This window comes from Macrobrachium nipponense, chromosome 29, assembly GCF_015104395.2.
Source record: "Macrobrachium nipponense isolate FS-2020 chromosome 29, ASM1510439v2, whole genome shotgun sequence".
Lineage (NCBI taxonomy): Eukaryota > Metazoa > Arthropoda > Malacostraca > Decapoda > Palaemonidae > Macrobrachium > Macrobrachium nipponense.
In genome coordinates this window covers 63,260,317-63,278,456 of record NC_061092.1, presented here as the reverse complement: position 1 = coordinate 63,278,456, position 18,140 = coordinate 63,260,317, and the positions used below count along the sequence as shown (strand labels likewise).

At 33.5% G+C, this 18,140-nt stretch overlaps 1 protein-coding gene across 1 annotated transcript in view; it reads left to right on the top strand.

The window, feature by feature from the left end:
• The first annotated feature begins 485 nt into the window (after positions 1 to 485).
• Positions 486 to 18,140, top strand: part of LOC135206345 (protein FAM200B-like) — a 37,400-nt gene continuing 19,745 nt past the window's right edge. The window contains exons 1-3 of the mRNA XM_064237765.1: positions 486 to 513; positions 12,891 to 12,979; positions 15,687 to 15,832. Of these exons, the coding sequence (XP_064093835.1) occupies positions 486 to 513; positions 12,891 to 12,979; positions 15,687 to 15,832 (263 nt within the window). The remainder of the gene's footprint in view (positions 514 to 12,890; positions 12,980 to 15,686; positions 15,833 to 18,140) is intronic.

Genomic DNA, 18,140 nt, shown 5'->3' with positions numbered 1-18,140 from the left:
AGATATTAAAAGGCATTAGATGTGATGTGATGTAATAAAATTCATTCATTAACACTAATATATATTTTGATTAATAGTATCGTCTCCATATAATTAAAATCGTCCTCTTTGATTCCTCAAAGAAAACGTAATTGCTACAAAAAAAATCTTTAGTGAAAGAGATTACATCTCAGTAGGCTTAGATTATTTGTTTTAGGCCTATAAATCATATTGCAGGCATACAGGTATCTTGAACACAGCCTAAAACTTCATCATTCAAAGAAACTTGTAATTAAAAATCTTATTTTAAAAATTTTATGACTGTTGAGCTTTGTAGGTCTACTGTTATAATGCTGTAGAGTTAGGTACATTGAAAATAGCACTATCTGTGAATATGCAAACTTGACATATGACATTGAAAAAAAAAGTTTAACACTACTTGGCAACATTACGTTGGGTCCGAGATTTTGTACGATACAAAAAGAATTGTCTCTTCAGATTTGATCATGACTGTGAATCACACGGCTAACCGAGGTAAGTCTAATCAGCACATGGGCTTACAGCAACCTGATATCCTTCGTCCTCATTCCTAAATCCTTCCTTTATCCAGAGACCTCCCAAGCCCTTACCGTGATATTCAAATGCCCCTCTCTTCTATGACATCCAAAATTCTGCTGTGGACCCCATACAACCTCCGCTATGCAAAACCAATGCATCGTTTGCTAGTATGATTTAATTACAATTTAAGAAAAGCGTGATGAAAGTGAGTCTTTACAGGCTGTACCATTTGCAGGCACATTGTTAGTTAGTGAAACCTTAATAGCTATGTTGCATAGTGTTAGGGCTTCTGGATTCCAGATCGTAAATCGTTAATCTGTCTCTTCTCATGTGGGGAAACAGACAAAAGATTTTCGCTCACCATGGCATTGGCAAAATATTACACTTATAACCATTTAGTGCTTTTATTTCCGGTTATGTTTAACATTTCATGACCTTTGGTTTGTTACTATTTGTTATTGAATTGTTGAGAGTTCAATGTGTGTAATTACTCCTTGAAGTTGAGCAGAGTCATCTATTAATCCAATTATCCCATTCTATATTATTTTATTTCGATTACAGCCAGCCAGTTTCATAACAGCTGTTGCGCATAGGCAGCTTGTGACAGTAAACAATATATATATATATATATATGTACTATATTATATTATATATATATATATATATATATATATATATATATAATATATATATATATAATATATATATATACATGTCAGATAGTAGAGGGGGGGATGAAAAGAATAACAGAAGGTGGGTCCCTAGAGATTACAAACGAAGCAGGGAAAGGAAGAGAAGACGATGGATTGACTGGCAATAAGAAAGACCTATAAACAGACGGGAGTGGAAGACCATGTCTCAGACCTTTGTCCTGCAGTAGACTAGCAACGGCCGATGACGATGATGATGATGTATGTATATATATATATATATATATATATATATATATATATATATATATATATATATATATTATATATACGTGTGTGTGTGTGTGTGTGTGTCTCTGTATGTATATATGTATGTATATATTTGGATTTGTTTTCTGTGTTGTAAAGGGTAGAAGTAGGAATTTTTCTCAGCATGCTAGCAGGAAAAGGGCATATATTAAAGTAAATATATATTAATAGAAATCATTATAAAATACACTATTATTACTACGCTACAACTACTGTTAGCTACTATACTTCATCACCCGAATATTTGGTGCCCCACTTTTCTGAAAGGTAAATGGATTTTGATGTCATTTCAATTATTTCATTTCTATTACTTAGATATTTCTCATTTATATGACCCATAATCTATGTTTTTTTTACATAAATATAATCACTTAGTTATTGAGATCAATGACCCTGGTAGTCCATACCTGGACTTAATTACATTGTTTCTGTCGTCTCGGTAATTCTTATTATTTGCTTTGTATCCAGGTTTCTGACGAATGACGTTTTTGGCATTGGAAGAATATTACATGGCGTTGAAATAATGCCAACAGAAATTTTGTTTCTTTCCAAAGATGTATAAATCTTTGAACAATATAATAAAAATTCCATCGATAATAAGGGAAATATTTGATTGGCAATGGCAATATTGCAGGTTAAAGAATCGAAATTTTATACTCGCATCAATGTTCCAACCCCTTGATAAAGAGCATAAATTATTTGTAAAGACTAAATACCTTCGTATTTTTTTTAGCTCTCGTAGATGTGCCGGTGTCTCTCGATTATTATTCATATTCTTTGAAACTACAAAGCAAATCAATTCATTATCTATATGCCTAATAAAACTGTCATCACAATAACAGAATACGATGTAACAATTCATTCTAGAGCCAGAAATTCTCAGTGATGTAGCTTCTCATCGCTCTTATAATTCCAGTAGTCACGATAGAGATTTCGTATTTGATTTATGAATTTCTGACATATTTGAATTTATCACATTTTCGGTAACTACATCCAGTGGTCCCTCTCAATATTAAATCATCTAATATGGTCTTGCTTCTATTTTCTTAACTTTTTTAACCAAGTAAACCCACGGCCTTTATCCGGAATCATCTTGAGCTTCCAGTGCCTGCTTTGCAAACTAGTTTCTGTGAAACATTTCAATTGCTGTAAATAATTTTGTCTTTGATGTTCTTTGTGTTTGCTTCTGGTTTCGATTTCTGTCCATTTCCAATCTGACGTCTTACTCTTCCACCCCTTTTCCAATAATTCCTCAAATATCCTGCAGCAAATTCCGTCCCTCGCTCTCTAAGCCTCACCTGAGCTTCCCAGATGAAATTCTAATTCTCTGCGCTCCTCATCACTAATCTCTGCATCCACATCTCATATTCTCTCCTGGTCTCTGAATATGTGAAGCCCTTGGCATTCTTACTTCTGGTGCCCCACTGACATTTTGCTCCTGACCCCAAATCTCTTTGTAGATCGATTTTCTTAATTAATTCCGAATTATCTTGTCAATAAAAAATTTTCTACGGATTTTTAGAGAATTAAATAAATAAGTAAACTTCTAATCCTTGGGGCAAATTTCTGTCAAATCAGTAATCTTTAATTTTTTTTTATTTACAAGCAGGTGATTAATCTCAGTCTCGCCATCACCTTTCCCCTTTTCAAAACTATAAAAAAAACTATTAATTTAGACATTAACAGAAAGTGTTCGGAAGGTCCTCTTTCTAGCGTCCATGCCAAATAAAAACTCTGGATCTTTGTCACCTGTACATCGAAACTACTTACCGCAGCCACTCACTCCTTGGGCTCGAAAAAAAATCAAGCGTTTGTTTTGAAAATTTTGATCTCTTTCTTGTGTGCAAAGGCTGAGAACAGTCATGAAATACCTTCTGTTGCCTCAGCCCAACTTGAATAAAACATAAAAATGTTGTTTTCATGTCGGTTGGAAGTCATATTAGTTTTATTTTCTCCTTTGATATTCATCATCTTCTTATTCACTTCTTTTCTGTAAATCTTCCAATGGATGATGAGAAGTAAACAAGTGATTGGCACTTTCCATTAAGTTTTTTTTCTTCTTTTTTTTTCTAAAAATGGTAGATGTAGAACTTCAGGAGATCTCTTGTAAGACAGATTTTCTTTGTAAAGGCACAATTTTAATTTTTATAACAATGCTACAACTTTACTATAACAGTTCTACTACTTTAAAAGATCATTGTAATAATGCTTAGGTCAGCCATTCAGGCATTTCTGCGCAGCAATGCTAAAATTCTTAGGACAGGAAGAGCAAAAACCAGTCGTCCAGATTAGTGAGAAAACTAAGCAAAATTGAAAGCAAAGGTGAGACAAAGGCACGACGAAAAGAGTGACGTCAACCAAACCTTTTAAAAGCCTTCGCCGGGATCACAGGCTAACAATGGCGTCAGACTTTGACCGTTGTTGTTTTGGTCATATAAATGCTCAAAACTTTCTCTACCTATATTATATCAAGTAAATAAAATGATGAACCGCAACAGCATCTCACTCTATTGTTTAGTCTGCGACCCCATAAAAAGATAATAATTGTGCAAAAGCATATTTACCTTATTTTTTAAGTTAATGTCACACTTCAGAGATCTGAGATTGATTCTATTTGCCTACAGGTATCGGATTTAAAACTTGAAACTTCGTGACATCGACATTATCCCTTTTTGGTTAAACACAGAAATGCAATGAATCATAATTCCAGCAACGAACGACCCAGTGAAAACCGACAACAATTATATGCCTAATACTATAAAAACAACTGAATTCCTCGTAAAAATCCCCGAAGAGGTAATCCAAAGAAGGTTTTACCAAATTTCATAGAGATCCCTTTCGTTCCGTTCCCGAGAGCGTTTTCTGAAGAAAGATATACATACTTAGTAACACAAGTGAAAACAAATTATTCCAACTTCATCGATATCCCCAAAAGTAATCGCTTCACCAAATATCCAAATAACGGCTCAGCAGAATAGAGTCGAAGAAACCCTAGCAAGAATTTATCTTTTTTTACGAGTTACTGGACTGGAAATAGCTCGTTTCTAATTAGGACTTCGAAAGCTCCACTGGAGAAATAACTCAACCAGAAGCAACACCATCAGCGGCGGGGTTGAACATTAGCGTAAAGTATAGCGGTTCATAAATAGAAATTGCAGATGAGATGCGATCACTTCTATCAGTAATAAAAATGAAGTACCGTCCTGGAAGTTAGCATAAATAGGAACATTCCTGCTGCAGGTGGAAGCATATTGCCAATAACACCAATATGGGGTAATTAGGTTCATTATATTTACAGAGGCCTTTGTCCATGATCTAAAACCCCTATAGGAAATTAAACAGAGATGTTAAACGCAGTTTAGTCATCTGGGGATGTGTATGAAACTGAAAAGAAAAACATGCATGAAAGACAATACCAAATGATTTAAGAAGATTATAAGTAATCACTAAAGAACCTGAAAGTGTAATAATCACTAACAGCTTTTAAAAGAAGGTGATAAGGGGAATGTAACTTACAAAATCATAAAAAAACTATTAAACTTCAGGTGGCAGTCTAATTATACAGTAGTTGATGATAAAAATGATGCCTAGTGCTCCTATGATTATGGGTACAATTTCCACTGGTTATCCCATATCCTTCTTATTTCTATTTTCAGATCTTGATACTTATCCATTTTTTCCCTTTCTTTCTCTTCAACTCTGGTGTCCCATGGTATTGCGACATCAATGAGTGATACTTTCTTCTTGACTTTGTCAATCAACGTCAACTCTGGTCTATTTGCGCGTATCACCCTATCCGTTCTGATACCATAGTCCCAGAGGATCTTTGCCTGATCGTTTTTTATCACTCCTTCAGGTTAGTGCTCGTACCACTTATTACTGCAAGGTAGCTGAAGTTTCTTGCACAGGTTCCAGTGGAGGGGCTTTTGCCACTGAATCATGCCTCTTTTTGTACTGGTTCTGTGCAAGTGCCGGGCATTCGCTTGCTATGTGGTTTATGGTTTCATTTTTCGTATTGCACTTCCTACGTATGGGAGAGATGTTATATCCGTCTATTGCTCTTTGAACATATCTGGTTCTTAGGGCCTGATCTTGTGCCGCTGTTATCATTCCTTCAGTTTGCTTCTTGAGCTCTCCCCTCTGTAGCCATTGCCATGTGTCATCACTGGCTAGTTCTTTAGTCTGTCTCATGTATTGTCCGTGCATTGGTTTGTTGTGCTAGTCCTCTGTTCTGTCTGTCATTCTCCTGTCTCTGTATATTTCTGGGTCTTCGTCTACTTTTATTAGTCCTTCTTCCCATGCACTCTTTATTGTTATTATTATTATTATTATTATTATTATTATTATTATTATTATTATTATTATTATTATTATCATTATTATTATTATTATTATTATTATTACAGGGGTTATAATTCTGTGGAACTGTCAGATGGAGAAAATCTGTATCAAAGAAAAATAATCTATATTTATTGATTATTAGTTTTTAACGTTAGACATTTAAGTGTTTATATGGCGTCAATTAAAGTATTATCCACCTTTCTTATATATACAGTCATTGAATAACGTCCTACATTGAACACGTATGTTAAATTAGGAAACCATTTTTATATGGAATATTTTTGCTGTTTAGCAATACATTGTATTCACCTGTTTCTTTATGTCATGTTTTCGTTAAAAAAGTCTCTTTAAAGATTAGAGGATGTTATTTTATCCAGTCGAATATTTCCATACTCAGATTATCTCATTCAATAAAAATGGAAAAAATTATTCGCTTAGATGTTAATACTTTTAAGAAGTCTATCACTACTGCTATATGGTAAAATATTTATACTTATTGAGAAGGTCTTTTATTGTTTTGGAGAGCTTATATTTTACTAGACCTATGCAGTTTCAGAATTAATGAAAGACTTATTAAAAGTTGGCGAGTGAAACGAATATTTTCAAAAGGATCATGAAAGTGGAAAACTTTAAAAAAAACTTTCATTAAATGTGAAAGAGTTCACAGAAAATTAGCATAAGAATCGAAAGGTGCGACTAAGGAATTACCACTGACGTACATTGACAGATATCCATATTCCCTAACTTTTGAGTAGAGCACAAAAAAATGTACCGTGTAATGAAAATAAAGATTAAAGTGTATTAAAATTAAAGTGGAAACTGAAAATTGTAAAATGTAGTATAATTACATGAACGCGATAAAACTTTAGATATAATGACATTAGGAAATGGATACAAAAAGGAAACGAAGGTTTAATACATTATTCTGAAAGTGAAATGTATGAAATTTAAGTAATATCGAGAAAACTGCTTTAAGAATTTTAATTAAAATCTGCAACACTCGTATGGAAGTAATTGGTAGACTCTTTCTACATTATCTAATGTCTTTTATTTCCTGACGGTTAATAGTTACCCTTCTAAACTGAGGAGTTTTGTCTGTCTCAGAAACCCTTAGTTGGTGAGGAAGATTCACTGTTACCTGCATAATGCAGTTAGAGGTTATTTGTTGCATTTTTACATCTAGAGTTTATCCATATTTCTAAATTGCCCTCGATCGTAGTTTCAAAATTATACTGAATTTGGTATTACCAATAATAAAAAAAGAAGTGAAAGGCCAATGTTAACAAGGATATAGATATGAAAATATCTGAAGCTCTACAGGCTCAAACAGGAAATTTTAATTCAGGTAACAGAACAATACAAGAGACCGATGGGATCAAGAGCGTCATAACTTCATGTGTAGAACGAATCTTTGGCAGATGCTGGATAATCATTTGCAACGCGCGGTAGAACCACCAGTTAATCGTTAACAAATAACGATCCTGTTTATGGTGTTTGTAATATAATGACTGTGTTTTAAAAGACTCTTAATTTTACGACGGGAGAAAGTAATAGTTTGATTAGAAGGATGTGAGTTTCTCAGAACGTGGGCTCAAGTTTTAATAAGAATATTTGTAAAAGGTTAAGAAGGTTCTTCCACATGTACTGCAATACAAGGTCCACTAACCTTTCTAGTAACATCCAGAAGTCCACCTGTTGTACGACGTCCGAGAATTTTTTGGTCTCCAATTCCTGTAAGATTTCCAGTTGATATCTGGTTACAGGATAAAGTAACTTTCTGTTGAAGTGTAGGTTTGTTACGAATTTCATTGTTCTTCAAAGGTAAATGCAACTTGCAACACGCGGTAGCCAGCTTTTTTGTTGAAGCAGCGATGATACGTGATGCTGCAAGGCTAACAGTCTGAAGCGGATTGGTGAAGCCTTTTCATGTTCAAATGGAACTTGTTCTACTAGTAGTAATGGTAGTTTACTTGGAGCTTTGTCCTTATTACGGCTCCTTTTGGATTCACACTGAAAAACTGAACAAAAGGATCAATACGAGCAAAATAAATGAAATAATCTATAATGACAGAAAACAAAATATTAATGAGGTAGAAACGTCAATTAAAACTTTATGATACTCGATTATGATATCTCACAATAAGTTGCCGACTCATGTTTATGATTATGCTCCTATCAGTGTGGACACTGTCTAAGTATTGCATATGGTTATGGACAAAAATTGTGAATGGTAAGGAGTGTAAATCAGAGAAAACTGTAGTCACACGATATGGTTAAAGTAAATAATCTTCAGAAGTAATGTTTTACAAAGTCACTAGAAATTTCAAGCAACTGAATGGACTGCAAAATGTTATATCTAATTCTTAGTAAACTTGAAAAATACTATTTACAAAATAGGTACTTTACCAGAGATAAGCTGCAGGTAGTCAGCTCCTTGCTTCATTTTAATTAAAAAAAGGGTTTGAATACCGAGTCTAATTCCACGCACCATAGAGAAACAAATGTACTTATAAAACGAGAATTAGAATGATATATTTTCCTTTAGAATGAATGATTGATATAAATCTACTTGTGTTCAACCTAATTGTTAAGAAACTATTTTTAGAGCCTCACTTTAAGTGTTCTTGCTTGCAATGTGCTGCACATTTGCTATTGCTATTGTAACATAGTAGAGTCAGTCCTTACCAGCGCTCTGGTAAATTCTAATATATATTATAATATATATATAATAATATAATATAATATATATATATTATATATATATATTATATATATATATATTCGATACTATATTTATATATATATATATATCTATATATATATTATAATATTCTATATATATATATATATATATGTATATATATAACGCTATTTTCATGTATCGATTATACCGTTGTATTACTGTTTAAAAGACTTTCGTATATATATATATATAATATATATATATATATATATATATATATATATTATCTATATTAGATATATAATATATATATATATATATATAATCGCAAATAACAATGTCATCCCTTTCCTAGAAGTATTAATACATAGAGAATCTCATGCAAATTCAGTATTATAGAAAATACCACAAATAATTTAAACATCGTGTACATTTTTATTCTGTCCACCATTAATGTTAAAATTTCAATTTTTTCTTCTATGTTCCTACACGCTGTGGTTTATCACGATTCCACAAATCTTGGACAAGAAATAGAATACATAAAAAGATAGGAAACCCCGATCTCTGCTACCCACCTCATTTAATTGATTTATGTTATCAAAAAGGTCACAAAACGTTTATTGTGTTGCTTATTAATGAAAAAAGAAAAATGCCTAAAAATGTACTTTGCCTACCTTCACTTTCGAGGATTGAAAAAAATAAAATCAATATTTAAATCATTTAATGATAATTTAGTGTTCTTTATACAATTACATTAAGATATGCTAAGTTTAAGAATAGTCCCTAACAAAGTAACACATCATTTACAAAATTCCTTGTAAGGAATTGCCATTCGTTTTACGTGGTCAGTCAAGAAAATTTATGTGTACGTATTAAGCAGCATATGTAAATTCAGTTAGAACAGCCCAGACTTCAAATGCACTTGTATCCATCGAGTGAAAAATCTCATTGTATTAATTGGGGGAGACTCAGTAATGCCTAGATTAATGATTGTGTTTCAGGAAATTTAATGTAATCGGCAAGTACCACAAATCACTAATGAAAACAACTAAATTTAGTAGCGGGAATGTCTACCATTTGGACCCCAATTTGTAAGATGTTTATGAAAGGACCCTAAAATAAATTGAACAACTAATAAATTAGGCCCTACAAGTATATAGTTATTATTTCTCTCTCTCTCCTCTCTCTCTCTCTCTCTCTCTCTCTCTCTCTTCTCCTCTGGTTCGATATTCTCTCTCCTCTTCCTTGCCGATATATGATATTTTATTTTTCTTTCGACTTTTCATTAATAATAATTTTTTGGGGGAAATTTTTTTTTTTTTTTAAATTTCATGATATTAAATTGTATATGCTTCCGTGATTTTTCAAAATGTACTGTTTTCTGGAAGAATAACTTGTTTACTGCGGTGTGCCCCAAAGGTGTGGCTACCCTCAGGCTTTTCCTTTCTGTAGAGTAAATCACCTTATTGCTAATCTTGTAGTATCAGTTGGATATAAGCCTTTCTTTTGACTGTTGTCCTCTGTAAAAATCAGTTTGCCTAAGTAAAGGGTCCCGAACAGGACCGACTGTACTCGGCTATCTAGCTTGTCATTTTTTTCTTTCGTGGCCAAAAAAAACTTTAAATTTATACATATCATCCCGTTGTATTATACTTCGGGATCAAGTTATTCATATATATATATATATAATATATATATATATATATTATTATATATATATATATATAATCTCCGTAAACTGTGTTATCCACAAATCCCTTCCTATCACGGAAAGGAAAGGATTCTCGCTGACGGGAATCATAATAAAGAAATAAATGAAACCATACTTTATTAGGCATGCCATAGGAGTTGAATTAAGCATCTATCTAAATGTATTTAAAATTTTACGTGTTATGTAAAATATTTGCCATTACGTTAGATGTTTGTAACCAAAAGAGGCCCATGGCACCGGGGCAAACCCATTTCTTCGGCATGCAGGAGTCATCGAAAAAAACTAGATTCCCCAACATAAACCGCCTACACATAGGGCTGCTGGAATGCACTTTTTCTAGGTTGTACTTGCGGAATTAAAAATTTTTGTAGTGTTTGGTCTGTTATCTATTATTTTCATAAAATGACGCTGAACAGTTTAAAATGACCTGGTTTCAATTTGCGCGGTGTATCGTAATTTGTTCCCACCTCGTAAAAGTTTCATTAATGAAAGTTTTGTGCATATCTTCACCATTCCCTTTTGTTAAAGGTTTGTCGACCTTTGTTATTAAATTTGCTTGTGATTTTATCGTTTAATTTTTCACCATTTCAAGTTATCAGACTGTCATCTTCACGGATTTGGATTACATTTGATAGATTTTTTTCTCTCATTTTATAGAATGGGTTTTGACAAAAAGCCAAGATTTTCCGTGAAAATATGGGTAGGAAACTAATATGCCTCTCTAACTCAGAGAAGAAGGAAGCTAGAGAAAGAAATCGGTATTGGGGATGAAGGAAGGAGGGAGAGAGATGAGACCGAGATTCAGAAAATATTTTCAAAACTGATAAGAAGTGATGACAGTCAGAAAGCCATAGAATCAACGAAATCGCATCACCACTCACACACACAAAAACAATATATATATATCTATATATATAATATTATATATATTTAATATATAATATATATATAATATATATATATATATATTATATATATATACACATACGCATTGTTAATACAAGAAGCCACGGCCAATCTTTATTTATATTAATAATACAAATTATTTCTCCAGAGGTCAGTTGCCAAATTAGAATGATGAATAAAAGAGGAAAGGACTAGTTGAAGGTAGGACAACAACACTTGTACTATCGTACGATGTAAGGGGCACAAGACGAGAAAAAATGTCCTTTAAAAGTAATAGTGACGGCTCGTAGCTCTATCATTCAGGGGGCTTGAAGTTTATTAAAAAAAAATAATTCTAATATTAAACTGCATAAACTCCCTCTCTCTCTCTCTCTCTCTCTCGATCGATCGATCGATGAGGAAAGCAGCAGACCGCTAACTGAAAATGTATGTTTTGATTTTAACTCATTTAAATATGAAATGGGTTTTTATTTTATCCCATTTACTGCAACTCGCCACTAAGTTTGATTATTTTGCATCTCATTACAATAATACAGTATCGTGTATAATTGATCACTATCACTGATATAGTACATATGATTAAGAGTTTGGACGATTTCAAACCCCACCTTTTCCCTCAAACAGCTAGACTAACCCCTGCTCGAGAGGGCAGTGCTTCCCTTACCTTAACGCCCCGCTTGCTATCACATTATTAACCTTGCTGCAAAATTAGACACTGCTGATCACCAGCAAGAGTTCTACATATTGTGTAAAATTCATTATTTTTACAGTCATTTTACTCACAAAAAACAGGAGAATTGTAATAATTGTTTAAGGATATTGAAAATCTATACCTAATTTCTCATTATTATGTCTATATCATAATGTGTGCATATATATTACTAAATCTATAAGGGGTGCTGCAGTTCCACAGGCCTATTTCCAATATATAGAAACAGTAACATGGAAACTTCACCGTTTCACTGAAGAAATATACAAATCTACATAGCTTCAATTACTTGGATAAAACAATACTTATTCCGGTATTCTCGCGAAATCAACAAAACCAAAACGTAGGTAAAAAAAGACAAATTATAAAGGGAATTATAGAAAAAGACTTTTATTTTTACGTTTGGAAAAAGGGTCTTCGGTAACTTGTAGATAAAAACTTCAAAGTTTTCGAAATTCATGTTATTCTCTTAATAACTGACAGATCAAAATTTATCTTCATGCCAAATATAAATAGATTGGATTATTGCTGCAATTAGTAAATGGTTGGAAATTTATACTCACTCTAATTTTTTATGCTTCATCTTTAGGCTGTTATATTGCTGGCTTATGAAAAGGTTCAGGAAAAACGAATGTCGCGAAAACATTGCAATTTTAATGTTACATTGGCAATGGTGGTGCAAATTGAAGAGAATATCCTTGCGTTAGCAAGTCCGAAGTCACCTTGAATAGAGCCGAGTTAGCTATGGAAATGTACCGATGGAAATTGTGTGTGTGGCGGGCTGTTTGCGATTGGCGGAACCGGCGAAGGATGATTATCTTTTGAGACAAGTTGATCTTGGATCAAGGGAAAAATTATAGAAGGTAGAAGCCTTCTTTGTATCATCGAGAGTTATGAAAATAAGTAATGGGTGGGACGTCACGAACTCTTTCTGTGTAATGAAAAACTCGTTACGTGTCAAGTGACGTCATCTGAAGGCGGTTGGCATACAAGGGTTTGTTCGTATGTGCTTCATGTGTCACCTCTCCTGAGGGTTTTCCATAGAATTTTTGGGCACAATCGATTTAACTGGAGTGAAAATAGAGGGTGGCCATGATAGGACACATTGGAATCTGGAGAACAAGACAATCGAGGTGAGTTAAAGGTGAGTCATTAAAACTTTCACTAATGATTTCCTTCTCAGTTTTTTTTCGAACGTTTGAAATGTTGATGCGTTGCAGAGAAACCTTTTCCCTCTCGTGTTTAATTCACGAGAATCTATTACAGTTTGGTCTGTGTGGTGTCATTTATAAAATGTATATCATTTCATTACTTATGATGTATGTTAATGAAAGCCATATTTCTTTGACCAATAGTACATTCTCGGGTTACTCGGTGGCAGAGTATATTTTAGATTCCATCGGACCGGACATTTCTGTCGCGTGTTTAAATACAAAAGAAGTGCAATCAACATTTTAATTAAACTCTGGCTGTTTCATTATCTGCCTCAGAGCCCACTAAGCCTTTAGGCTTGTTGCATTTTTATTTTATTTTATTTGGTTCATTTATTGATTTATTATATATATATATATATTTTTTTTTGGGGGGGGGGGTTCTTAAATTAATGCTGCGCTTTCATTCAGATCAAAACTTATGGTTCGTTTTTGTAATTTACCATGGTGTTCCCTTTGACATTTATTACATTTGCGGGAGTTTCACGGATTTACTATTCTAAATAAGTCCCCAAGGCAATTTGGTACGGCCATTTCGTTTCAAATTTAAATTATCATGCACATATGTCCACTGGTAAGTTTTTTAGATTGTATAGAATTATTGTAATAATATTGTCATGGTTTTTTTTGAGTATATACTTGGGTTACAGAGCATTTTTACAAAAACTAACCTCGATTTTCCATGTACCTATAAGAGAGTGGTTTCGCGTTCGTTGCTAGCCTCTCCTTCTGAATTGTAGACGTTCTTGCTTCGTTCGTTCACCTCTCATAAGGTTTGTAGGGTTTTATGTCTGGGCAAACAAGCTAGGCATACTGGCCTTCCGAAACATGTTCTGCCTTAGGAAGAATTATTAAACAGGTTCTTTTCCTTCTTCTCTATATCAAAAAAGTCTTGAAGCATTTAATCAACTATCTTTTTCTCAGCCACTTCGAATTCATCCTTTTGTTTTGGATCTGCAGCCTGGGTTCTGTGGCGGGTATGTATGTATGATATGTGTATGCTCAATATAGACGGCGCGAAAAGTGCTGGACGAATGAAGTAAGTCGGACCTTTAATTTTAAATATAATAGGGGATGGTTTTTACACGGGTTGGCGTTTTGATTTCGGATAATCCGGCCTCGTAACTTCTTTATTATTATTATTATTCTTGTTAAACAATGCCGGTCTATAGTTACCCCCCCCGCTGTCTGGCTCTATCTGCTACAAACACGCGGACAAACACCACGTACACACACAACATACACACCACACACACACATATATATAGATATATATATATATATTATATTATATATATATATATATATAGATATATATATCTATATATATATATTGTGTAAAAAGTGTTAAACTTTTGCAATTCATGACTTTGTTAGCCTGAGGTTATTGGAACCTGCTGCAGATTCTTAGCAGAACCAACCACACAATAAGGAGCACAACCAAGTAACTAATATCGAAAGATTTCAGGACCTTCAGAGTTGGCTAAGATGAAAAATGTCTGAGCAGATGCAATTACATGGCCATGGAAATATTAGGTGCTTCGGAGATGTCGGTTCTGTCATAAAGCAACAATGTCTGTCTTATCCGATAGTTAGTAATTGACAGTGGAACGATATCGGGTAATGGAATTTATTACAATTATCAAAAACCGATAACGTATCCGATTAGAATTCAGTGAATTATATTTACATTTTACAAAGTTCAGTCTAGGTAGAATGATCAAATGTAGATTAAACACCCAACAATTCCAGAAGATGTAGTGAATAAACAACACTATAATAAAATAAGTGTCTAAATATATCCGTGGATTATTTTATAATTAAAAGTCAAGGTATAAAAGATCATACTATCTAATTATCTCCTATAAGAATGGATAAAAGATTAGCCAAGTGTAACACCAGACGCAAGACGTTATGTATATATAACACGGAAATGAAAATCAATAGGTGTTTATAATACAGAATTTTCGCTCATTGACTTCCTACCTCTTTATTTGCGTTTGATAAGACAACAAGGGTTCTGAGATGCGTCTGGCTTAGAACAGTTCAGTGAACTGAGATTTTTTGGCTCATGTTATCCTACATTTATGATTTAGATAACTTACTTTGTGACTACATTGATATATTTGGAAAGAAATGTTATGGTGTTGAGGGAAAGAAGTATGGCTAGTTGATAATGTTGACCGAAACTTTATAGTAAAAGACGAAGGATTGAAGAAAAATAAATGTTTATGCTAGAAAGCTGCATTAAAGAAATTAAAAAACAATTATGTATCTTTTGATTAGAAAAACTCTTTCCCAATGAACCAGAGACACATGACAGCAGGTCACTTTCTAACAATATTTTACACTTTTCTAAGTAATGAACATGTGTGAAACAAAATGGGTTACACAACACACACACCACACACACACACCACCACACACCACACACCAACACACACACACACACACATATATATTATATATATATATATATATATATATTATATATATATATATATATAATATATATACTATATATATATAATATATATAATATATATATATATATATATATATAAGTGTGTGTGGGTAATTGTAATAATTATCATACTTCTTGACATCTATATTTCTTCCACATTCGTAGGATGTGCTCGATTGCTACAAAAACCTAACTTCCAAAGGAGTTAATGAAGAAATGTCTACGTTCAGTGGAGACATTGAAACCCGAATCCGGAGGCGGAGTATGAGAACGGGGCCATATTACCCACCTGAACACCTTCTCGTGGTCAGGTTGGTGGAGATTCTAGAGTTCACATGATAATATAAACGATTTATCAGCAAAAAAAAAAAAAAAAAAAATCCTGTAAAAGCTTTCACGTAACAGGAAATGGTGTCCATAAAAGTTAGACGAAAATGAAGAACGTGGACAAAAAAAAAAAAAATAACCAGAACGGTACAGAAGTCTCTGAAAATAAAAGAATCTTTGAAGGTGGTGCGCGGATATTCTTTCAAGTGAAAAAAAACGTTGAAAATGGACGTGTCAATGACATTTGATATCAACAGAAAAATCTATATTTCTTACGCTTCATGAAAAACGTATGTGAAATAGTTAGATAGGTTAAAAACCTTCATCTATGAAAAGCTAATAAAAAATTTGTGTTAAAATATTGCATGTTGTAGCGCTGTTGGGAAATTTAAGTTATCTGAGGTCGTGAGCAAAACTGCGAAAGAGTTTAGTGAAAGAAACAAAGCAAAACTATGAAAACGGAAACTAAATGGAATGAGGCTAACGATAAAAGAAATTAAAGCGATCGTACAAAAGTTGATAAAAGATAACAGAATCCGCAAGATCGATCAGGAACCTTTTTCCCATTTTTTATCCAAATGAATCTCACCAAAAGCACTGAAGATTTGTTTAAATATCGTTTTATATTTTACCAACGTCTGTTATTTTGTTATCTGAAATGAAGAAAAAAAAAACAAGAAAATAAACTCGTAAAGAAAAAGTTAACTGAAGCTTTTTTAAAAGACCATAGAAGTTAGGCAGTATTTATTATTACAAATTAGGACTCAAACACGTCTAAATTAATAACTATTCCGAACAAGTAAAAATATGTAAACGTCACGGGGTACCCAATGGCAACAAATCCTTGCCTCGTGTATGAGAGGCCTAAGAAGCGCAGTGGCTTCACAAATAGCCAGATTTGTTATCCAACCTTTAGGTCTTGACTAGTCATATATTCAATAATGCTACGGGATTAGTAGTTAATTTTTTAGGAAAAAACAAATGATCAGAGCGCTGTTATCATAAGACTTTAGAGTCCGGCATTCACAGATGGATTTTCAAATCTTCTAATCAGAGCAGAGCCTATGCTCGGTAGGACCAGAGCGTTGTTTAACAGTTGCAGCTTCTTGTATAATGTTATCAGTCGAAGAACTTTTCAAATGGGTCAATGACTAGGAAGGCCCGTGAATGCCTCAGTCAGTCTCATCCTCAGCTGGTAAAGGGCGCTGCAAAGGAGCCTTAAAAAAGAGTAAATGACCAGGAAATGCATAGAAAGGACAATAAATCATATCTAGGAGAGATGATACTGAAACTGAACTTTAGTTGGGTGAGATCGTAAAACAATATTCACCCCTCAGGAAAGGCATGTTTGTGACAATAGTTGTATTAAGCACCGAAAACCTTGGAAATGGTCTTATTTCATATGGTGACTACAGTTCTTATGGTCGTCAGCAAGGAAAGAGTACTGGACTAGCAACCTCATCCCAGCACTCTGACACATGATGTAGCCACTCTTCTAAAGAGAAGTGCATAAAAATGTAAGAATAGCTTAAAATATAATCCGTAGTCGAATGAAGGAGGAATTGGCATACAGATATCAAGATATCATTTAAATAGTCACGGTTGAAAGTTGTAAATATAAAAGGAACGGATCTTTCCTGTCAAAATGGAGCATAATGATCGCTATCTAACCAGTTTAAATGGGGGCTCAAGACAAACAAGGATAATATCAACAAATAAGTTTAGTGATTCAATAGAGGAGCAATTTCTCTTGAGTCAAGGATAATTGAGCAAAAGACCTTACGATAAATAAACCTATTGAAAAAAATCTGCATTACAACTGTCGATCAGACAAAGCGTAAGTTGCATGAAAAATAAACTTCAAAATAGTTAGATAAATAACATAATATTGTCATCTCTTTAATACAAGCCGAATAAAGATCTTAGTTACAAAATTGGGTCAAGATGTTCAAGAAAGATTCAGGAAGCCGCAAAAGGCCCGTGGGAATAAAGCACTTTGGTCAAAGCAAAAGAGATGGCCAACAGCACTCGCGAAACAATGGGACCTGATGGTTCTTCTGAAGTCTTCCATCAGGGCACAAGTAAAGGAGAGAAAAGCAGAAACCAAGAGATGAAATCCTGTTCCCTACTCATTCTCAAGCTAAAATCCTCAAATTGAGGAATAATTACCCTACTCATTCTCAAGGAGAAGATCCCTCTAATAAAGTATTTACAAAAGACTATAGTGAAACATAAATATAAGACAAATAAATAATGTTAACAAGAGGAAATTATATAAAAGTTGAAAGGTAA